This window comes from Portunus trituberculatus, chromosome 31, assembly GCF_017591435.1.
Source record: "Portunus trituberculatus isolate SZX2019 chromosome 31, ASM1759143v1, whole genome shotgun sequence".
Lineage (NCBI taxonomy): Eukaryota > Metazoa > Arthropoda > Malacostraca > Decapoda > Portunidae > Portunus > Portunus trituberculatus.
Window position 1 is genome coordinate 6,159,146 of NC_059285.1, and position 20,000 is coordinate 6,179,145.

Sequence of the window (20,000 nt, forward strand, 5' to 3'; positions counted from 1 at the left end):
AGAGAGAGAGAGAGAGAGAGAGAGAGAGAGAGAGAGAGAGAGAGAGAGAGAGAGAGAGAGAGAGAGAGAGAGAGAGAGAGAGAGAGAGAGAGAGAGAGAGAGAGAGAGAGAGAGAGAGAGAGAGAGAGAGAGAGAGAGAGAGTGAGAAATTATAACCGACGACAAAAAATGAGCCTACTGAACTTATAGAAAATCATTATAAAAATTAAATAAATCAGGAAATAAAAACACACAGCCACAATGGTGTAGGTGAAGGTACAGCTTTGCCATATGCGCCTGACAGCTCTGTGTTTACCTATTTCGTCCTTGTTTTTACCGAGTACCATTTCTTATTTTTAATTCGCAGCTTTCATTTCATTTCCCCTCAATTAATATCCTTTTTTATATCTTCACAATCTAACAAATGCAACAATTAATATATTTCAATTTAATGTTTCAAATCAATATTGCTTTCATATGGCTTATATATTTCTAGACTAACTGATACATTAATTCATTGACCTAACCTTTCCTAACCTAACCTGACACAACCTTGCCTGTTTATTCACTGATAGGGCGCAGTGATTCGTTATGTCAGTCAGGCTTCCTCCTTGCGACATCACAAAAGAACACAAAGACAAAACAGACCGCAGCAAGAGTGTTGTCCTTATTGAGGCTGTTTGTGGTACGGTGCATTGAACTAAGTAACGTAAGATACTAAGTAAGAAGGCTCCTCACTATCAACCCATTCCCCTATTGCTTTGTCCAATTAAACCGCCAAAACCATTATATTTATCCATTACTCCGGTCATTATTTTACTTTACTGCCATACCAATAATTTTCTTCCACTGCTCCATTACTCTAATGCTTCCTTTACTATTTTTTTCTCATCACTCCAGCGGTTATTCTACTCCATTACTCAATCCCATACATTGCCAGCATTCATCCATCATGGCGGCGTCTGCTTGTGTGTGTGTGTGTGTGTGTGTGTGTGTGTGTGTGTGTGTGTGTGTGTGTGTGTGTGTGTGTGTGTTTCCCCGACAATATTAAAATTATGAAGCTTTCAGGAAACAATACATTTTGTGTTTCAATATCTGGAAATCAAGTTATAGATTCAAAATAAAGAGTTGTCACTTTTATTGACATTTTTTTTTAGACCTCCCTTCAAAGCTCTATCTGAATCGCTCTCTGAATTACTCTCACTCTCTCTCTCTCTCTCTCTCTCTCTCTCTCTCTCTCTCTCTCTCTCTCTCTCTCTCTCTCTCTCTCTATTTATATATTTGTCTTTTAATTGTAATATGTGCAAGAACCACTTTATTGGATAATAAACAATCTGAATCTGAATCTCTCTCTCTCTCTCTCTCTCTCTCTCTCTCTCTCTCTCTCTCTCTCTCTCTCTCTCTCTCTCTCTCTCTCTCTCTCTCTCTCTCTCTCTCTCTCTCACACACACACACACACACACACACACACACACACACACACACACACACACACACACACACACACACACTTGTAACCCTTCGTCATCCCTTCATCCAGGTAACAGCACGTCTTCCTTCTCCTTCACTTTCTAGCCCTGTCAGCTGTACCAATAAAGGGGGAAAAGGAAGAGGAAGAGAAGGAGGAAGAGGAGGAGGAGGAGGAGGAGGAGGAGGAGGAGGAGGAGGAGGAGGAGGAGGAGGAAAAAAAGAAAAGGATCGTAAAAAAGGGGTTTCACCTTATCAATAATCGATCACTGCTTGAGTTTTCCACCCTTATAACTCATAACTCTCTCTCTCTCTCTCTCTCTCTCTCTCTCTCTCTCTCTCTCTCTCTCTCTCTCTCTCTCTCTCTCTCTCTCTCTCTCTCTCTCTCTCTCTCTCTTTCAACACAGTCAAACATTTACTCATGCATCGGCTCAACATGTGGGGCTTATGTAAAGAAACCGAGGCATAACTAGAGGTGGAAGAGGAGGAGGAGGAGGAGGAAAAGGAGGAGGAGGAGGAGGAGGAGGAGGAGGAGGAGGAGGAGGAGGAGGAGGAGGAGGAGGAGGAGGAGGAGGAGGAGGAGGAGGAGGAGGAGGAGGAGGAGGAGGAGGAGGAGGAGGAAGAGGAGGAGGAATACTAAACGAAAGGAATGCATGATGACTACAAGGAAGGAAATGTTATTAAACGAAAAGCATGAAAACAAGGAAGGAAAGAGAATGCTGGAAGAAGAAAATAGGAAAGAAGCAAACGAAGCAAGGAGTAAAAGTAGGAAAGAAAGAAAGAAAAATGAATAAAGAAAGAGAGAGAAAGAAATATTTAGTCATTTTCATCCAAATCGATAGGAAAGGCAATGTTAACGATGTGTGTGTGTGTGTGTGTGTGTGTGTGTGTGTGTGTGTGTGTGTGTGTGTGTGTGTGTGTGTGTGTGTGTGTGTGTGTGTGTGTGTGTGTGTGTGTGTGTGTGTGTGTGTGTGTGTGTGTGTGTGCGTGCAGATCTATTTTTGGCAAACACGAGCAATCTCCTGCCTTTTAATTTTCCATTTTCTTTTCAAAACATATTTCACTTTTCTCTCTCTCTCTCTCTCTCTCTCTCTCTCTCTCTCTCTCTCTCTCTCTCTCTCTCTCTCTCTCTCTCTCTCTCTTCATCTACATTCATCACGGTAACTGCCCCCATCATTGTAACATTACTAGCTCATCAGTCATCATTCATTTCTCGATTACCTGGAGTGAAAAGCGAGTGAGGGAAGGAACGAAGAAGGACAGGTGGAGGAGAGAAGAATAATGCAGAGGAACAGAAAATAGAGTGACTGATGGAAAGATGCACGTGAAGTGGTGAGGTAGGCCAAGGACAGCTGTCACAGAAATAAAGCAGAGAGTGAAAGAGAAAATTATTGTGTAAAATTTATATAAGTAATAAAAATAAAGAAAATATATAGAGTCAAAAATAACACAGAGAAAATAAAAGATATATATTCACTATAAACTTAGAAAAGAAAGAAATGAAAATATAAAAAACAATTAGAAGCAGAAATATACGGCTAGTGAGGCAAAATTGCAAGAATATAATGAAGCAAATACAGGCAAATACAGATAAAAAAAAATAGAGCACTTAAGTGTAAATGGAGAAATTGAATAAGACAAAAATTAAGTAAATAAAAATACCTACTTTAGTATTGGATAAAGGAAGATAATTGATGAAAAAAAAAACTATGTAAAATACAGTGCTGTGACAAAATAGCGCCTGGTTAAGACTAAAGACATTACGATAATTTAACGAAAGCAAAAGCAAATAGAAGAAAATAAAGAAACAAAAGGATTGGAAGTTAATGTAAAAAGAAAATAATTATGAATAAGGATTTAATTGATTAAGGAAATAAAAATTAATAAATATTGAGAAAAGTAAATCAAGAGACTTTTGACTAGAATAAAGTAACGGAATGAATGCATCTTATGTGAAAAAAATAATAATGGATGAATGATGAAAAATAAAAAAAAAAGGTCATGTCAGGAGCATCTCACCTTGATCCAGCGGTGACTGAGGGCTTCCTTGACCGTGATGCGCTCATTGGGGTCGAAGGTCAGCATGCGGCGCACCAGGTCCTTGGCATGTTCACTCACCCCTTCCCACGTGGTCGTGTTCAGCTGGGGAGGAGAAGCCAAGTGAGTACAAGGTCAAGACAGGAGGTGATTCAGCACTGACACACAAATAATATGCTATAGAAAAATTAGAAAATGGAAATATATAAGTAAGGCAATGAAAAGATTACCAATACTAGTGAAAGAAAACGATTAACTAAGAATGTAAGACAATGAGACCTAATAAAACCCACTATTGAACAAGCATTGAATTCTTCTGATACCAAAACGTGTAACCAAATAACCGTAGACTTTATCTCGATCTAGATGCAAATAAAAAAGATAGTCGAATACAATACAACAGAATATCTAATAACTGAATAATTTCCATTGCATAAAGATTGTGAATAACGAGTATAATTGATTGAAGAAGTCCAGAGTAACGTCAAGATATATTCCGTGTTAATTATCTGTGAACCAAGTGTGTTTATCTGTACACAAACTAAAAGAGCACTCGAGAAAAAGTTAGCTCTGCTCGGTTTTCTTCTTCGACTCATCACACAGAGAACCTTTTAAAGAAAAAAAAGGGCCCCTTCCTTGAGGACCTCTTGTTCCTAACTTACCAAGCCTCTCTCTCTCTCTCTCTCTCTCTCTCTCTCTCTCTCTCTCTCTCTCTCTCTCTCTCTCTCTCTCTCTCTCTCTCTCTCTCTCTCTCTCTGCATCTATTTACCTATGTATCTATCTATCTATTTATCCATCTAATTATTAATCGATATACATTGTATCTACCTATCTATCCATCCCTACTTATCTATCAATCCCAACCTATCTACCTCCTTTTATGTATTTCTGTCCATTTATCTATTAATCTCAATTTGTACATCTTTATCTAGCAGTATTTACTTTTCTATCTATTCCTATCTTTATTTATTATTTTTTTCCAACTCCTCACTCCTCTTCTTGTTTGACCTGCACTTGTATATTCTCGGAACCATTTTCCCTCATGCATACATTAACAAACGTAGTGGCTAACTCGCAGTACACCTCCACTAACGCCTTAAAGGGAAGATTAAACACGTAAAAACGCATAAAAAATGTTAAAAGTATAAGAAAGGGAGTAAAATAGGAAAAAAGGTGAAGTATAGGGTAAGAGACATAGGAAGTAAAAGAGGAATTATTAAAAGACATAAAAAAGCAAATTAATTATCAAACTAAGAAAAGTTGAGCATAGGACGGAGAGAGAGAGAGAGAGAGAGAGAGAGAGAGAGAGAGAGAGAGAGAGAGAGAGAGAGAGAGAGAGAGAGAGAGAGAGAGAGAGAGGCAGACTATACTATTTCCCGCCCAGCCACACAGCCAGCCAACTTTCCTAGACTCACATGCAGCTTGGCCTGGCATATTGCGTCGTACAGCCGTTCCTTGGTGCCGTAGAAGGGAAGGGTGCCGGAGAGCAGGATGTGGAGCAGCACCCCGGCAGACCACACGTCCACGGGCTTGCCATAGGGCTGTCTCTCCACCACCTCGGGGCTCATGAAGTGTGGAGTCCCTATCCTTCCTGTGAAAGAAAACGTGCGTCATAGAGAATGGTTTAAAAGGGAGACTGCTGCAGATTGTTGTTGCTGGATCTATAAGGGAGTTTTTAATGGTCTGAGATATGTTTTTAGGGTTCTTTTCTTTCACTTCGTTATTGTGTGGTTAAGGACGGTATTTATTTACAGTACTCGTTATATAGTCGTGTTATGTCGTTATCTAGGTAGTTGATATAGGTAAACTGTCATATACTTTGCCGTTTCATTTTAAGGTGGTTTTCACGATTGAAGACACGATAAAAGTTACTTAATCTGCCCTCCTTTCTTTGGTTCGTTAGTGAGTGGTTAATAATAGTCTCTACTTGCATGCTTCTTAAAATGATTGTGTGTTATTATCTAGTTCTTGTAGGCTGAGTGCTATGATTCTATTTTGTTCCTTAAATGTAGTAGATTTCTGTGTTTATCTTGTTTCAATATTTCTATTTCTTGCTGAGCTAAAAATTATTATGACTTCACTCACGAAAACACTGCACACCGTATTCTATTCCTCTCTTTTTCAATTTCTATTTTCTTCCCATTCTCTCTCTCTCTCTCTCTCTCTCTCTCTCTCTCTCTCTCTCTCTCTCTCTCTCTCTCTCTCTCTCTCTCTCTCTCTCTCTCTCTCTCTGGCCATCCTGCAAAAGTATAATAACTTTTGCTCTGCCGGCACAAACAACGCACACAGCACGGCGGGACACACACAAAGCTACTGCTATTAGTTCTGCCTTTTATTTCAGTCAGCGGCGGGAACCTGTACACCATTTAGCATTTAGAGACACATAGATCGCGCCCAACCATTTTCCCGCTGCCTTTTATTCTAATGCTGTCTAAACGAGATGTGCTTTGCTGTTATGTTGTGAGTATTAATTGTTTACTGACTGAGAATTACTCGTTCCGTAAAAAAAAAAAAAAAAAAAAAAGGTCATATGATGCAGCAAATAGAATTGTTTTAAACTGAAATACTGGTATGATGTTTTGTTAAAATCCTGTATAAACACAAACATTTTTTTCCCAAATCCTCAAAAAAAAAAAAAAAAAAATACATCACATTCAACATTCACTCTCGCAATTCAATATCGCTAAGTACATACACGAGGAAATCTCCAGCTAATCTTTACCTCGAGCAAACTTCAGAAGCACGCCAACTAATAGCAAAGAGTCGCGTTGGCGGGAAGAACGCGACACGGGCAGAGATTAAAAGCGAGAAGAGGAATGGAAGGTGAATCAGGTTGGGTTAGCTGGGAGTGAAGGTGCAGGTGGTGATTAAATGTTAAGGCAGAAGAGGGAGGAAAGCAGAAGAGAAGAGTAAACAGAGAAAAGAGAATAACAAAAAAAGAGAAGAGAGAATGTGATACAATAAAAAGAGAATAAATTTAATGGGTAAAAAGTACAGATTGTGAAGAAATGGAAGAAAAATGAAGTGTTAGGAGAGTATTAAAAGAAAAGGTAAATAAAATAAAAGAGGACGAATGGGAAAAGTAAATTGAAAGGAGAGAAAGGAAGGGAAAAGGAATTGAAAATCAAGCTTGGAGAAAAGAGGATTACAGAAAAAGGTAACCTGGAGGGTGAAGAAAGAAGGAATAAAGGGAAAGGAGGAAAATAAAGGAAACAGGAGAAAAGGAGAAAATCACAGAGATAGGGAAAAGGGAGAGGAGGCGCAGAAAAAGGATTAACTTAAAGGAAGAACGACAAAAAAAAGAAAAGAAAAAAAGACGAAAAAAGAATGAAGTGAAAGGACTAGAAATACCAAAAATCTGGGAAAAATTAAACACAATAAAAACGCGGAAAAAAATGTGTTATTGTGTCGCAAATTGTTTTTGTTTTTATGATAAACCGAATCTTCCTTGTTTTCTTGCATTTCGTAAACACACAACCACACACACACACACAAAAAGACACGCACACACACACACACACACACACACACACACACACACACACACACACACACACACACACACACACACACACACACACACACACACACACACACACACACACACACACACACACACACACACACACACACACACACGAAACCATAATTGATATTTACACCATCCATTTCAAATCAATAGCTTGTTTTTGCATTCAATTCATCATCATTATTTTCATCAACAATAACATGACCAATATCAACAGACCACAGATGAATACATACACACATGATACGTATAAACAAACAAAAAACACATACATACATACTTTATGAGCAGCCAAACAAAAAAACAGCAACAACGATAACAATGACAACAACGCCCACCACCACATACCACACCACACACACACACACACACACACACACACACACACACACACACACACACACAGTGTAGTGGTTAGCACGCTCGACTCACACTCGAGAGGGTCCGGGTTCGAGTCCCGGAGGCGGCGAGGCAAATGGACAAGCCTCTTAATGTGTGGCCCCTGTTCACCTAGCAGTAAATAGGTACGGGATGTAACTCGGGGGGTTGTGGCCTCGCTTTTCCGGTGTGTGGAGTGTGTTGTGGTCTCAGTCCTAACCGAAGATCGGTCTATGAGCTCTGAGCTCGCTCCGTAATGGGGAAGACTGGCTAGGTGACCAGGAGGCGACCGAGGTGAAATTACACACACACACACACACACACACACACACACACACTGAATATGATACAATGGAACACTAGTCATAATAATAGTAGAGTTTATTTACATTTTGCAGAGTTTGTTCATTTTTCACGGAAGATAACGCATGAACGCCCTTTAAATTATACACATGAATACTTTTAGTGCATGAAAGTAACAGCAATACTACAAAAACATAGAGGTGTAAATGTGTCCCCGCTGGGCTTCAATAATAATAAAATGAGTAAAGAGATATATAAAATGCGTATCAGTAGCACAATTTCTTTTCACTTCAACTCATGTCCTGATTTCTATAGTATGGTAAAAGTTATTTGTCACTTTTATTCGTGGTTACAGATTTCTTTTTCTTTTAGCGTCATAATTGTAAAAAAGAAGTTGTCTATTAATCATTGACGCACTATTGCAGTACTAGTTGCGATTCTCTCTCTCTCTCTCTCTCTCTCTCTCTCTCTCTCTTGTCTTCTCGTCTCGCTCATATCCATGAGGAATGCAGGTCTCTTATATATTAATTAAATTCTAATGCGAGACGGCCTCCTGTTCCTCGTGAGCGACGCAAGAATTCATTAATGTCACCGCCTCTGCCTTTGTCCAGATCCAGAGCGAAATGTATTCAGAGAGAGAGAGAGAGAGAGAGAGAGAGAGAGAGAGAGAGAGAGAGAGAGAGAGAGAGAGAGAGAGAGAGAGAGAGAGAGAGAGAGAGAGAGAGAGAGAGAGAGAGAGAGAGAGAGAGAGAGAGAGTGTTACTGTTCAATGTTTTGTATACACATTTTATCCATGATGACGTTAATTCATGTCTGTCATGCAATACTTTTACCTTGTGAGGCTAAATTTAGACACTCAATTGAGCACATTATGCAGGCAGCACGGCACATTCCACATCACGGTGACCACATGATAATAATAATGCAGTGAGTGACAGCCAATAAATATCGCTAAATTATTATGAAATTCTCTCTCTCTCTCTCTCTCTCTCTCTCTCTCTCTCTCTCTCTCTCTCTCTCTCTCTCAATCATTCCTCAATTATGCTCACTATACTGTACATGCCAAACACAAACACACCGAGTGACACTGAGGCAAACACGGAGCGAAAGACACACAAACACACAGACAAACAAGCCAATAAGAATTCACAGTTGTGACATCACACACACACACACACACACACACACACACACACACACACACACACACACACACACACACACACACACACACACACACACACACACACACACACACACACACACACACACACAGAGAGAGAGAGAGAGAGAGAGAGAGAGAGAGAGAGAGAGAGAGAGAGAGAGAGAGAGAGAGAGAGAGAGAGAGAGAGAGAGAGAGAGAGAGAGAGAGAGAGAGAGAGAGAGAGAGAGAGAGAGAGAGAGAGAGAGAGAGATAAGGGCAAATAGATAAAGAGAGACAAACAGACAGACAGAGACGAAGACACACAAATAAGCTGAGAAATAAAGAAAAGACAGACAGACAGACAGACAGACAAACCAAGACATGCAAACAGACAAACAGACAGACGAACAGACAAACAGACACGGACAACAACAAAAACAAACCACTTTCAACCATTCAACAAAACACGACCATTTAGACATCATTAAATCTAGCATCATCACGACAGGCGTGCATGACAAGAGGGAGAAAGGTAGTCAGTCAGTCATGCAGTAAGGTCATTTTGTTCCAAGCTGGATCCGAGGGAGTGAGTGAGGGGAGAGAGGACATGCTGGTAGTGGTGGTGGTGGAATAAAACAAGAGAGGGGTGTTTGGAAAATGGATGGAAGAAGATGAAAGAGTAAGCTTGTCCTATTGAATGAAAGGACTATGGTGTGTGGTGTAATATGTTGTTGAATTGTGTACTGTAGTGGTGTGGTATGTGTAGTGTTGTGTGGTTAAGAATAATGTAAGATGAAGCGTTATGTGAAAATAGCAAGTGAAACTACTAGATCACATAAGAAAAAAATATCAAATAAAAACAATGGAAAAACAATGGTGCGTATGTGAACCATCTAGTTATCTTTTTGTGCTGGTGAATGGAAGTGGGATAAAAAGTTTGCCACCTTCCATAAAAGTAGTTTAGTAGTGGTGCTGTAGTGAAAAAATTGAGGCATATATGTAACATCTACATTTGTGCAGATGGATTAATGAGGCCAGAGGGAAAAATTGCCCTTTCCTGGTAAACTCTAATAAAAAAAATATATAACAGTAGTGATAGTGCTGCGAGAAAAAAAAAATCAGTGCATTTATAAGATCTATTTCCTGTGCTGGTGATGGGATAAAGAGGATGGGGAAGCAAAAAACTCCCCTTTCCTTCTTGGGTACGAACAAAAACTTAGTAGTAGTTTGGTGATGGTGCCGACGAGAGGTAAGGGACTACAAGTGAAACAAGTTGCAAAAAAGTACTAGAGAAAATAGAAAGAGAAAAGCAGTGTCCATCCATCAGCCGGTAAGATAATAATATTGTCTTAATTAACGGAGATGACCAAGCAGTGATACAATATTAACAACAACTACATTAAAAACCACCTGTAATAGAGTACTTAAAAGCTCAAAGCCACAAAATACCCTTGAATAACTACCAATACATTTCAATGAACAGGTACACCCAACAGGTACACCCAGTCACACATATTCAAAGAAAAAAAATATATAACATGATATTTCTTGAATTCTCCAGAAACAAAAGATAAGTACAATCTGTTTATCTGTAACTGAGGAATCACTGCTTATCTCTCCGTTATGGGGAGTGGAGGGGAAGGAGAGGTGGAAAATTAACAGTACCTCTCCCTCTTTTCTCCTCCCTATTCTTCTACACCTAGCCTACTGACTGACAGGACACGAGAGAGAGAGAGAGAGAGAGAGAGAGAGAGAGAGAGAGAGAGAGAGAGAGAGAGAGAGAGAGAGAGAGAGAGAGAGAGAGAGAGAGAGAGAGAGAGAGAGAGAGAGAGAGAGAGAGAGAGAGAGAGAGAGAGAGAGAGAGAGAGAGAGAGAGAGAGAGAGAGAGAGAGAGAGAGAGAGAGAGAGAGAGAGAGAGAGAGAGAGAGAGAGAGAGAGAGAGAGAGAGAGAGAGAGAGAGAGAGAGAGAGAGAGAGAGAGAGAGAGAGAGAGAGAGAGAGAGAGAGAGAGAGAGAGAGAGAGAGAGAGAGAGAGAGAGAGAGAGAGAGAGAGAGAGAGAGAGAGAGAGAGAGAGAGAGAGAGAGAGAGAGAGAGAGAGAGAGAGAGAGAGAGAGAGAGAGAGAGAGAGAGAGAGAGAGAGAGAGAGAGAGAGAGAGAGAGAGAGAGAGAGAGAGAGAGAGAGAGAGAGAGAGAGAGAGAGAGAGAGAGAGAGAGAGAGAGAGAGAGAGAGAGAGAGAGAGAGAGAGAGAGAGAGAGAGAGAGAGAGAGAGAGAGAGAGAGAGAGAGAGAGAGAGAGAGAGAGAGAGAGAGAGAGAGAGAGAGAGAGAGAGAGAGAGAGAGAGAGAGAGAGAGAGAGAGAGAGAGAGAGAGAGAGAGAGAGAGAGAGAGAGAGAGAGAGAGAGAGAGAGAGAGAGAGAGAGAGAGAGAGAGAAAGCGATGGAGCGAAAACATGAAATCAACTTAAAAGAATGAGGATTTGAGTAGAGATGGAGGAGGTGGAGGATGTGGAGGAGGAGGTAGAGGAGGAGGTGGTAGAGGAGGAGGAGGCGCAGGCTACTGTAGAGCTGTAGTGATAGTTACCCATCTGAGGGGGAGAGAGAGATGACACTGAAAGACAGAGACACGTCACGGTTATCACATGGAGCAGCTGGTGGTGGTGGTTTGGTGGTGGTGGTGGTGGTGGTGGTGGTGCGTGTCGAAGTGGTGGTATTTGTAGGACGGGTGATGGTGGTATAGGTGATGGTGATGGTGGTAGTGTTGTTAATACTGACATTGTAAGCACAACATTAATACACATACAAAATAAAAAATAAGCAAATTATACTTATAAAAGTACAATTACAATTAAGGCAAACATGATATAATTGATCAAATAAGTTTAGAGCAGCACTCTAAACAAAAAGTAATGCAAACTGCAACAAAATTAAAGTAAGTAAAGCAATTGCATGAACATACACAAAATCGAAGAGAAAGAAATTCTGATACATGAAAAGTTTTTCTTATATTTAGACTGGACCAAAAATCTTGATACATATATTTTTACTGAGAGAAAGAGAGAGAGAGAGAGAGAGAGAGAGAGAGAGAGAGAGAGAGAGAGAGAGAGAGAGAGAGAGAGAGAGAGAGAGAGAGAGAGAGAGAGAGAGAGAGAGAGAGAGAGAGAGAGAGAGAGAGAGAGAGAGAGAGAGAGAGAGAGAGAGAGAGAGAGAGAGAGAGAGAGAGAGAGAGAGAGAGAGAGAGAGAGAGAGAGAGAGAGAGAGAGAGAGAGAGAGAGAGAGAGAGAGAGAGAGAGAGAGAGAGAGAGAGAGAGAGAGAGAGAGAGAGAGAGAGAGAGAGAGAGAGAGAGAGAGAGAGAGAGAGAGAGAGAGAGAGAGAGAGAGAGAGAGAGAGAGAGAGAGAGAGAGAGAGAGAGAGAGAGAGAGAGAGAGAGAGAGAGAGAGAGAGAGAGAGAGAGAGAGAGAGAGAGAGAGAGAGAGAGAGAGAGAGAGAGATTCACGTGGAGGATATCACAAGAAAAGAACAAGAGAAAGTAAAAGCACTCTAAAATCTAATAAAAAAAATACCAATGTATATAAGATGAATTCAAAGAATGAAACATGTATGTATGCAGGTAAGTCTGGCAGTATGTGTGTATGTGTATTTATGTACATATGAAAGTGCAACTACATGTGATCAATACACATATTTAGCAATCAAAGCAATACAACATCATAGTATACGTGAAATACAAAAGCCATACACTATGATAAATTACCAAAAAACATACTATGAAAATACAATTGTAAAAGACACTCATTATTATTGTTAGTATCATTATTATCCGAGACAAAAAAAAATACATTACGGTGTGTGTGTGTGTGTGTGTGTGTGTGTGTGTGTGTGTGTGTGTGTCGCCAATTAAGATTATATGATTAATTAAAGTGAGTTATGCATTATTTTAAAAAATTATCATTCCACATCTAGTTTAAACATTGATTAATTAATAAAAATAATAACAATAATTATGATATATAAATATACTCACTCGTACTACACTTGCTACACTTGCACCATAACAAACATACACACGCACGCACACGCACACACAAAAAAAAAAAAAAAAACTCAGGGAGAAATAAAAAAGATAAAAATGACTAAAATTTTCTTACTTCCTTTAATTAAGAAAAAAAGAAACGAAAATAAACAGAAACACAACGGAAATCAGTAAAAACAAATTCTGGAGAGAGAGAGAGAGAGAGAGAGAGAGAGAGAGAGAGAGAGAGAGAGAGAGAGAGAGAGAGAGAGAGAGAGAGAGAGAGAGAGAGAGAGAGAGATTATAATGTGAAGTACAGGTGACGGAAGACGAAGGAGAGAAGGCAAGTTTACTCGTCCATTCCAGAAGAGGAGGAGGAGGAGGAGGAGGATAAAGAGAAGGAGAAGGAGGAGGAAGAGGAGAAGGAGAAGAAGGAGGAGGAGGAGGAGAAGGAGAAGGAGGAGAAGAAGGAGGAGGAGGAGGAGAAGGAGGAGGAGGAGAAGGAGAAGGAGGAGAAGAAGGAGGAAGAGGAGGAGAAAGAGAAGAAGGAGAGAAGCAAATCTGTCTACTGTGTTACTGATGCAAGACAAATGCTTAAGTGAGATTACAAACGAAAACATAAATCACCTCACGAGAAATTTTAAAAATCCAGTAAATTCAAACTAACATGAAAACAAAGAGTGAAAGAAAAAACATTAACAAAAACACGCATAACCCATAACACGAACCCCCCCCCCCCTTCGCTCCTACTCAAAAAAACAAAAACAAAAAAACATGAAAGCAAAATAAACAATACGCGTAACTCTTACTAAAAAACATCGCATGAAAATTTCCTCCCTGTTTAAAATCATTTCAATTACGAGTCACGAATGAAAAACTGTGAGAGAGAGAATGCAGTGCCCTCAGGATGCGCAGGTCACGCCTACCGCCCTCTTTTGCAGCTCGGGTATTACTGATGAACTGGGACGCGAAACAGGACCAGCAGGAGGGATTACAAAGGATTATATAGCGAGAGAACAGATAGCGGGAGATGTAATGGAGGAGAATGGAAAGGAGTATGAGAGCTGAGTGTGCATGACAGTTGAGTGTGTAGAGAGATGGAGAGTAGAGAGATGGGGTTGGGGTAGATAGTGGTGGAGGAAAGGGGAAATTAAAAAAAGAGATAAAAGAAAAAGGAGATATAAAAAGAAAAAAAAAGGAAGGGAAAACGGAAGGAAGGAAAGAACGGAAGCCAGAAAAAGAGGAAGGAAGAAAACGAAAACAAGACTGAAAATGAAACGAAAATTAAGAACAGGAAAATACAAAGAACCGTGAACATAAAAAAAAAGATACATGAAACTAACAAAAAAAGTAAGGAAATAAAAAGAAAGAGGAAGAAATAAGAAAAGAACAAAGAACAAGAAAACAACAATAACAGGACAACTGCGAGCAAAATGGAAAGAATAAGACCAAAAACCACAAGGAACTGTCAACAACAAGAAAACACGACAAAATAATAATGACGAGAAAATAAGAATATGTAAAAAAGGGCTAAAATATTAGAAGAATTCTACGATGAAATGAAAGCTGCCGAGAGAGAGAGAGAGAGAGAGAGAGAGAGAGAGAGAGAGAGAGTCGAAACCAGGGAAAGAAAGCAAAAAGAATAAACTTCGCTCACTGCTTCGTTATCTTTCCTCGCGAAGCCCCGAAAAGCCCCTCATGAGACCACTTGAAGCCACTCCTCGGCCCTGGCTTCAAGGAACTTCACACTCACCTCTCCCAGCCCCACACACACAGCGCCAGCCTCCAACCTTCCTTATTTCTCTTTCGCTTGTCATTTAAAAGTGTGCTAAAAAAATATTTGTACCATCTCTACTGCTTTCTTCGCAGACCTTTTAAGTTTCTCCCTTACAAAATAACTAGGTCAATAGATAAATAAATAAAGAAAGAAAATAACACAGCTCTCAATAGAATTTTGAACGAATCACAGGAACCAGAGCAATACAAAGCCCAGAACAAGCTTTAATATTTACATGCCGTGAATATTAAAGAGGCGAGTAATATACACTGCAGAAAGACGCATTATGAATACCCTGGCATCACTGCAATAAATATACATAAATACTATCCCGGTGAATAGTTGATCCCTTAACATAACGATATATTTTGTTACACCTCCAGATCATTATATCGAAATTATTAAGGGTTTGGTTATCATGTATTTTTTGTTTTTCCCCTTATTTCCCTCTTTTCTTTCCATAGTCAGTTTAGATTATCATTTTATTTCTTATTCTCCCTTTACATTTTAGATTAATTATTATGTCACCTTCCTTCTTCCTTTTGTTATTTTTTCCGTTAGATAAGATTGTTATATCACCTTTCTTACCCTCTTCTTCCTTCGCTACATTTAGATTATGTCCCCTTTCCTCAACTTTAGTTCCCTGTTTGCATGTCACTAATTTTTTTTCACTTTTCAAGGTACGCGCTGATTAACACATGCTTGCAACAGCTCGCTACTGAATATATCGCAAACCTCGGCAGTTATTTTATTATATTCCAGGTGTCATTAGAGCATTTCATCAGATTAGAGCGATTCTTTTCGTTATCAAGGGATTATAAATTATCCAATTACTCGTCGAACGCAGTTTTATCTTGGTTACTCCATTATGACTGACGTGACTGACTAACAGGAGATTGTATGAAGTTTATAAACTAATACGATATTTTAATGAAAGCCAGACACTGGTGAATGGTAACAAAAAAAATAAAAGATAAGTGTATTGAAACCTCCCTCTTGAAAGAGTTAATGTCATAGGAAAGGAATGCAGGAGCTCGCAGAAAGGTCCAAGATTACAAGGAAAGAAGAGAAAGGTATTGAAGAACTGATTCATTAAAAAGAATTCACGTCGCATTACAGTCAGAGTTTAATAGTTCTAAGTTTGAAAGTAATACAAACAAATATTTGAAAAAAAATAGCTGAAAAAAAAACAAATTCCTATTACTAAGTAAATCGAAAGGATAAAAAAAGAAAAATCAAGAAAATACCCATAAAGATAATAATAAAAACTGACATCATTAGAGTTTACTGAAAAGGCACTGGATTAAGTTACTAATCTCTATATAATATTGAATAATTTGAGGAATAGACTGTTATGTTACAATTTCATGAAGGTCCCGAGAATCTACTTTTCTATATATTTTTGGCCCTGCAAGTCCCATCCCTCAATCGCTATTCAGGAGGAACGTAACTCGACGCGACTCTGTATTCAGATTTGCATGTCAAAAGTATTTGCTGAATGTTGAAGGGTTTATGACACGGGGCGAGGCGGAACACAGAGAGGAGAGAGAGCAGGAGAGAGAGAGAGAGAGAGAGAGAGAGAGAGAGAGAGAGAGAGAGAGAGAGAGAGAGAGAGAGAGAGAGAGAGAGAGAGAGAGAGAGAGAGAGAGAGAGAGAGAGAGAGAGAGAGAGAGAGAGAGAGAGAGAGAGAGAGAGAGAGAGAGATTAATGCTTTATAAGATTGAAAAAAACGATACAGTACTGCACGTAGAAAAACAATATATCGAGATTAATAACTAAATAAAATAACTTCGAGAAAAAAAATACTTGAAATGAAAAAAAATAATAAATAAATAACATCCAAATACAAACACACACACACACACACACACACACACACACACACACACACACACACACACTCTCTCTCTCTCTCTCTCTCTCTCTCTCTCTCTCTCTCTCTCTATTCCCTCATCTCACCTCCGTTGACAAGCTCTCCGTCCTGCAGCTGTATAGCCACGCCGAAGCCTCCCAGCTTGACCGGGGCACTGTTCTCCTTGCAGGCCAACAGGACGCAGTGAGGCTTGATGTCCCGGTGGATGATATCATTCTCGTGGCAATACAGCAGCGCCTCCAGGATCTGCCGCATGTAGTGGCTGTAGGAGAGAGAAAAGGAAGGTGAGGATTTTTTGCGGAGTCGGCGGGGTTGTTTGAGTGTGTGCGTGTAAATGTGTGGCGGAGTGCAAGGAAGAGTTGGAAGGTGAGGATGGGGAGAAAAGGAGATGAGAAAGAGATGAGAAAGAGAGAGAGAGAGAGAGAGAGAGAGAGAGAGAGAGAGAGAGAGAGAGAGAGAGAGAGAGAGAGAGAGAGAGAGAGAGAGAGAGAGAGAGAGAGAGAGAGAGAGAGAGAGAGAGAGAGAGAGAGAGAGAGAGAGAGAGAGAGAGAGAGAGAGAGAGAGAGAGAGAGAGAGAGAGAGAGAGAGAGAGAGACTGACATACAGGCAAATGCAAAGTTTAAGTAATTCATCAGGTAAATCTCTGTACACACATGCTATAAATTAATTTACTGACGATAATTAAGTTCATTACCTGGCCTCACTATATTGCATTAATATTACACTTGAAAAATGTTATCCTCTCTTTCATAACGTTATCTTTCTCGTCAATAGCGTAAAAAATAAGCAAGCAAGAAGAGAATAAAACAGAAATTAAAAGTTCGCTAACAAATAAGATAAATTAACTACATTTTTCCTAACTGACTGGCAAACTTTATTATACGGGAAGAAAAAACATACTAAAAAAATAAAACAGATTACTACAAAGCCCTTAAACCATTGCTTGTAAAAACTGAAAACAGCGCCACAAGAAAACACCAGCCACTGAATCACTGAACTAAGGAGGCTCCGCTACTGTTTACACTCCAGGACTCCCCATAAACAACACGCGTAACCAGCAAATTCCCAACTATAATCTGCCTTCTTTATGGTACGCTCAGGCACTTTACCACAGAGAAAGAAAGAGAGAGAGAGAGAGAGAGAGAATTACCACCAAAACTAGAGCAAATATTCGTAAAATTACCACCATTCCTTCACCTCACCTTACCTCGCCTTACTTAAACTCGTCTCACCTTAACTAACCTCACCACACATTACCTTGCCTCACCTCGCCTCGCCTCGCCTGACAAGTAGCACACATAGGCAGGTCACGCACGCACACCGCAACGCTAAATAAGTAATTACCTGGCGCGCGTCGACATAACAGCTACCTTCACCCAAACTTAGGGGATAATGACCGCCTGGGAAACGTGTGCAGGTGCGGGCAGGTGCGTTACGACTTGTGAAACATTACCGCAGCCAAAATAATGATGATACGAGGGAGAGAGAGAGAGGGGAGGACTGGGAAACAAGAAGAGCAGAGTGAAATAGAGTAGAGAGGAAACTGGGATGGGGTAAGAGAGAAGAGAGAGAGAGATAAGAGAGAGAGAGAGAGAGAGAGAGAGAGAGAGAGAGAGAGAGAGAGAGAGAGAGAGAGAGAGAGAGAGAGAGAGAGAGAGAGAGAGAGAGAGAGAGAGAGAGAGAGAGATTTAAAAGGAATTCTCCCACTAACATCTTTCTGCTCAGGTATATATAAAACAAAACAAAAAGAGACGGTACAAAAACCACAGCGCGCACACACACACACACACACACACACACACACACACAAATACATATAACCTTTATAGTCCTCCTCCCTTTGCCTTCTCTTGCTTCATCCTTTCCACACCTTTATTGAGAAAAGTTGCTGCTACATTGCCTCACCCACTCAACCTCCAGCAACTCCCACGCCTTTCACACCCACGTCTTCCCACGCCTCCCCGCAGATAATGAACTCTCGCCCTCAAGAACTCCTCTCCCACCTGTGTATTCTGCCGCTCCCGCCTCTGTCTCTGTTTCGATGGCACTCTTCTTTAAGTTTTATCGTTAGCTGTGAAATTTGCTCTTTGCTTTCTTCATCATGCGATAGTAAAGTAACTGTGCTCTCTCTCTCTCTCTCTCTCTCTCTCTCTCTCTCTCTCTCTCTCTCTCTCTCTCTCTCTCTCTCTCTCTCTCTTAGCAATCATAGGACATCTTTGAACACCTGTTTGAGCAGTGCACTCTTCACCTGTAACTTAATTAACGCACTTTCGACCTCTCCTCCCTCCGTCAATGGAGAGAGAGAGAGAGAGAGAGAGAGAGAGAGAGAGAGAGAGAGAGAGAGAGAGAGAGAGAGAGAGAGAGAGAGAGAGAGAGAGAGAGAGAGAGAGAGAGAGAGAGAGAGAGAGAGAGAGAGAGAGAGAGAGAGAGAGAGAGAGAGAGAGAGAGAGAGAGAGAGAGAGAATCATGGTATCTTTTTCATTTTACTTCCACTGTTAGGAGTAATGGTATATTAGCGTTGTTGTTGTTATTGTTGTGGAGGTAGTGGTAGTAGTAGTAGTAGTAGTAGTAGTAGTAGTAGTAGTAGTAGTAGTAGTAGTAGTAGTAGTAGTAGTAGTAGTAGTAGTAGTAGTAGTAGTAGTAGTAGTAGTAATAGTAGTAGTGAAAAATGGTGCTGAATAAATTAATAAATGGATAAAAATATTGCATCATCTTTTTTTTTTTTTACCTTTTCCTCACTTGTTTATCTTCTTTACTCTCTCAATCCCTACATGTCTATACTTCCCCACAACTATTACACCTCCTTCACTCAATGACATTTCTATTATATTACCCGTCTTTTCCTTCCATTCCTCTTCAATTCCAAAGACTATAAAACAAATTTCCACCCATTTATAATTTTCCCCTTTCCTCAGCACCTCCCCTCACCTGTCTAGCATTCACCTACCATCATCACACACCTGTCTTCCCCTTACTACACTCCACTACACCTCAATCTGGCCTTGCATATCAACTGACTTGTTTTAGTTTTCCCTTTTTATTATATTTTACATGTCCAACAGTTTCGCTTTTCTCTCCCCTCACCTGTTCCCTTAAAATTTACACTTCAAATGCACAGGTGTTCCCCTCATTACCCTTTCATTCCCCCTCCCTTCCTCTTCCCTCCGTGAAATAACATACTAAAGAGGAATGAGTTAGCTGTGTTCCCGTATATGAGAGAGAGAGAGAGAGAGAGAGAGAGAGAGAGAGAGAGAGAGAGAGAGAGAGAGAGAGAGAGAGAGAGAGAGAGAGAGAGAGAGAGAGAGAGAGAGAGAGAATAGTAACAGTACTGGAATCAATGATGCTTCGTGACTGAGCGTTAAAGATGCTAAACCACATCGACTTTAAGAAAAGGATTCAAAAGCGCTCTCTCTCTCTCTCTCTCTCTCTCTCTCTCTCTCTCTCTCTCTCTCTCTCTCAAGGACAAAGAGGGAATTGCCAGGCGTTGCAAAGTCGTAAAGTTTC

The 20,000-nt window shown here is 40.2% G+C and overlaps 1 protein-coding gene across 5 annotated transcripts in view; it reads right to left on the reverse strand.

The window, feature by feature from the left end:
* The window catches only part of LOC123511250 (peripheral plasma membrane protein CASK-like), a 657,311-nt gene that overhangs the window by 296,358 nt on the left and 340,953 nt on the right, over window positions 1–20,000 (reverse strand). For 4 of the 5 annotated variants that reach the window (XM_045266965.1, XM_045266964.1, XM_045266963.1 and 1 more), the window contains exons 5-8: window positions 16,583–16,758; window positions 11,418–11,444; window positions 4,899–5,074; window positions 3,466–3,588 (exon numbers count right to left, since the gene is read on the reverse strand). In XM_045266965.1, coding sequence (XP_045122900.1) covers window positions 3,466–3,588; window positions 4,899–5,074; window positions 11,418–11,444; window positions 16,583–16,758 — 502 coding nt within the window. The remainder of the gene's footprint in view (window positions 1–3,465; window positions 3,589–4,898; window positions 5,075–11,417; window positions 11,445–16,582; window positions 16,759–20,000) is intronic. The other variant, XM_045266966.1, reaches the window with a different exon arrangement.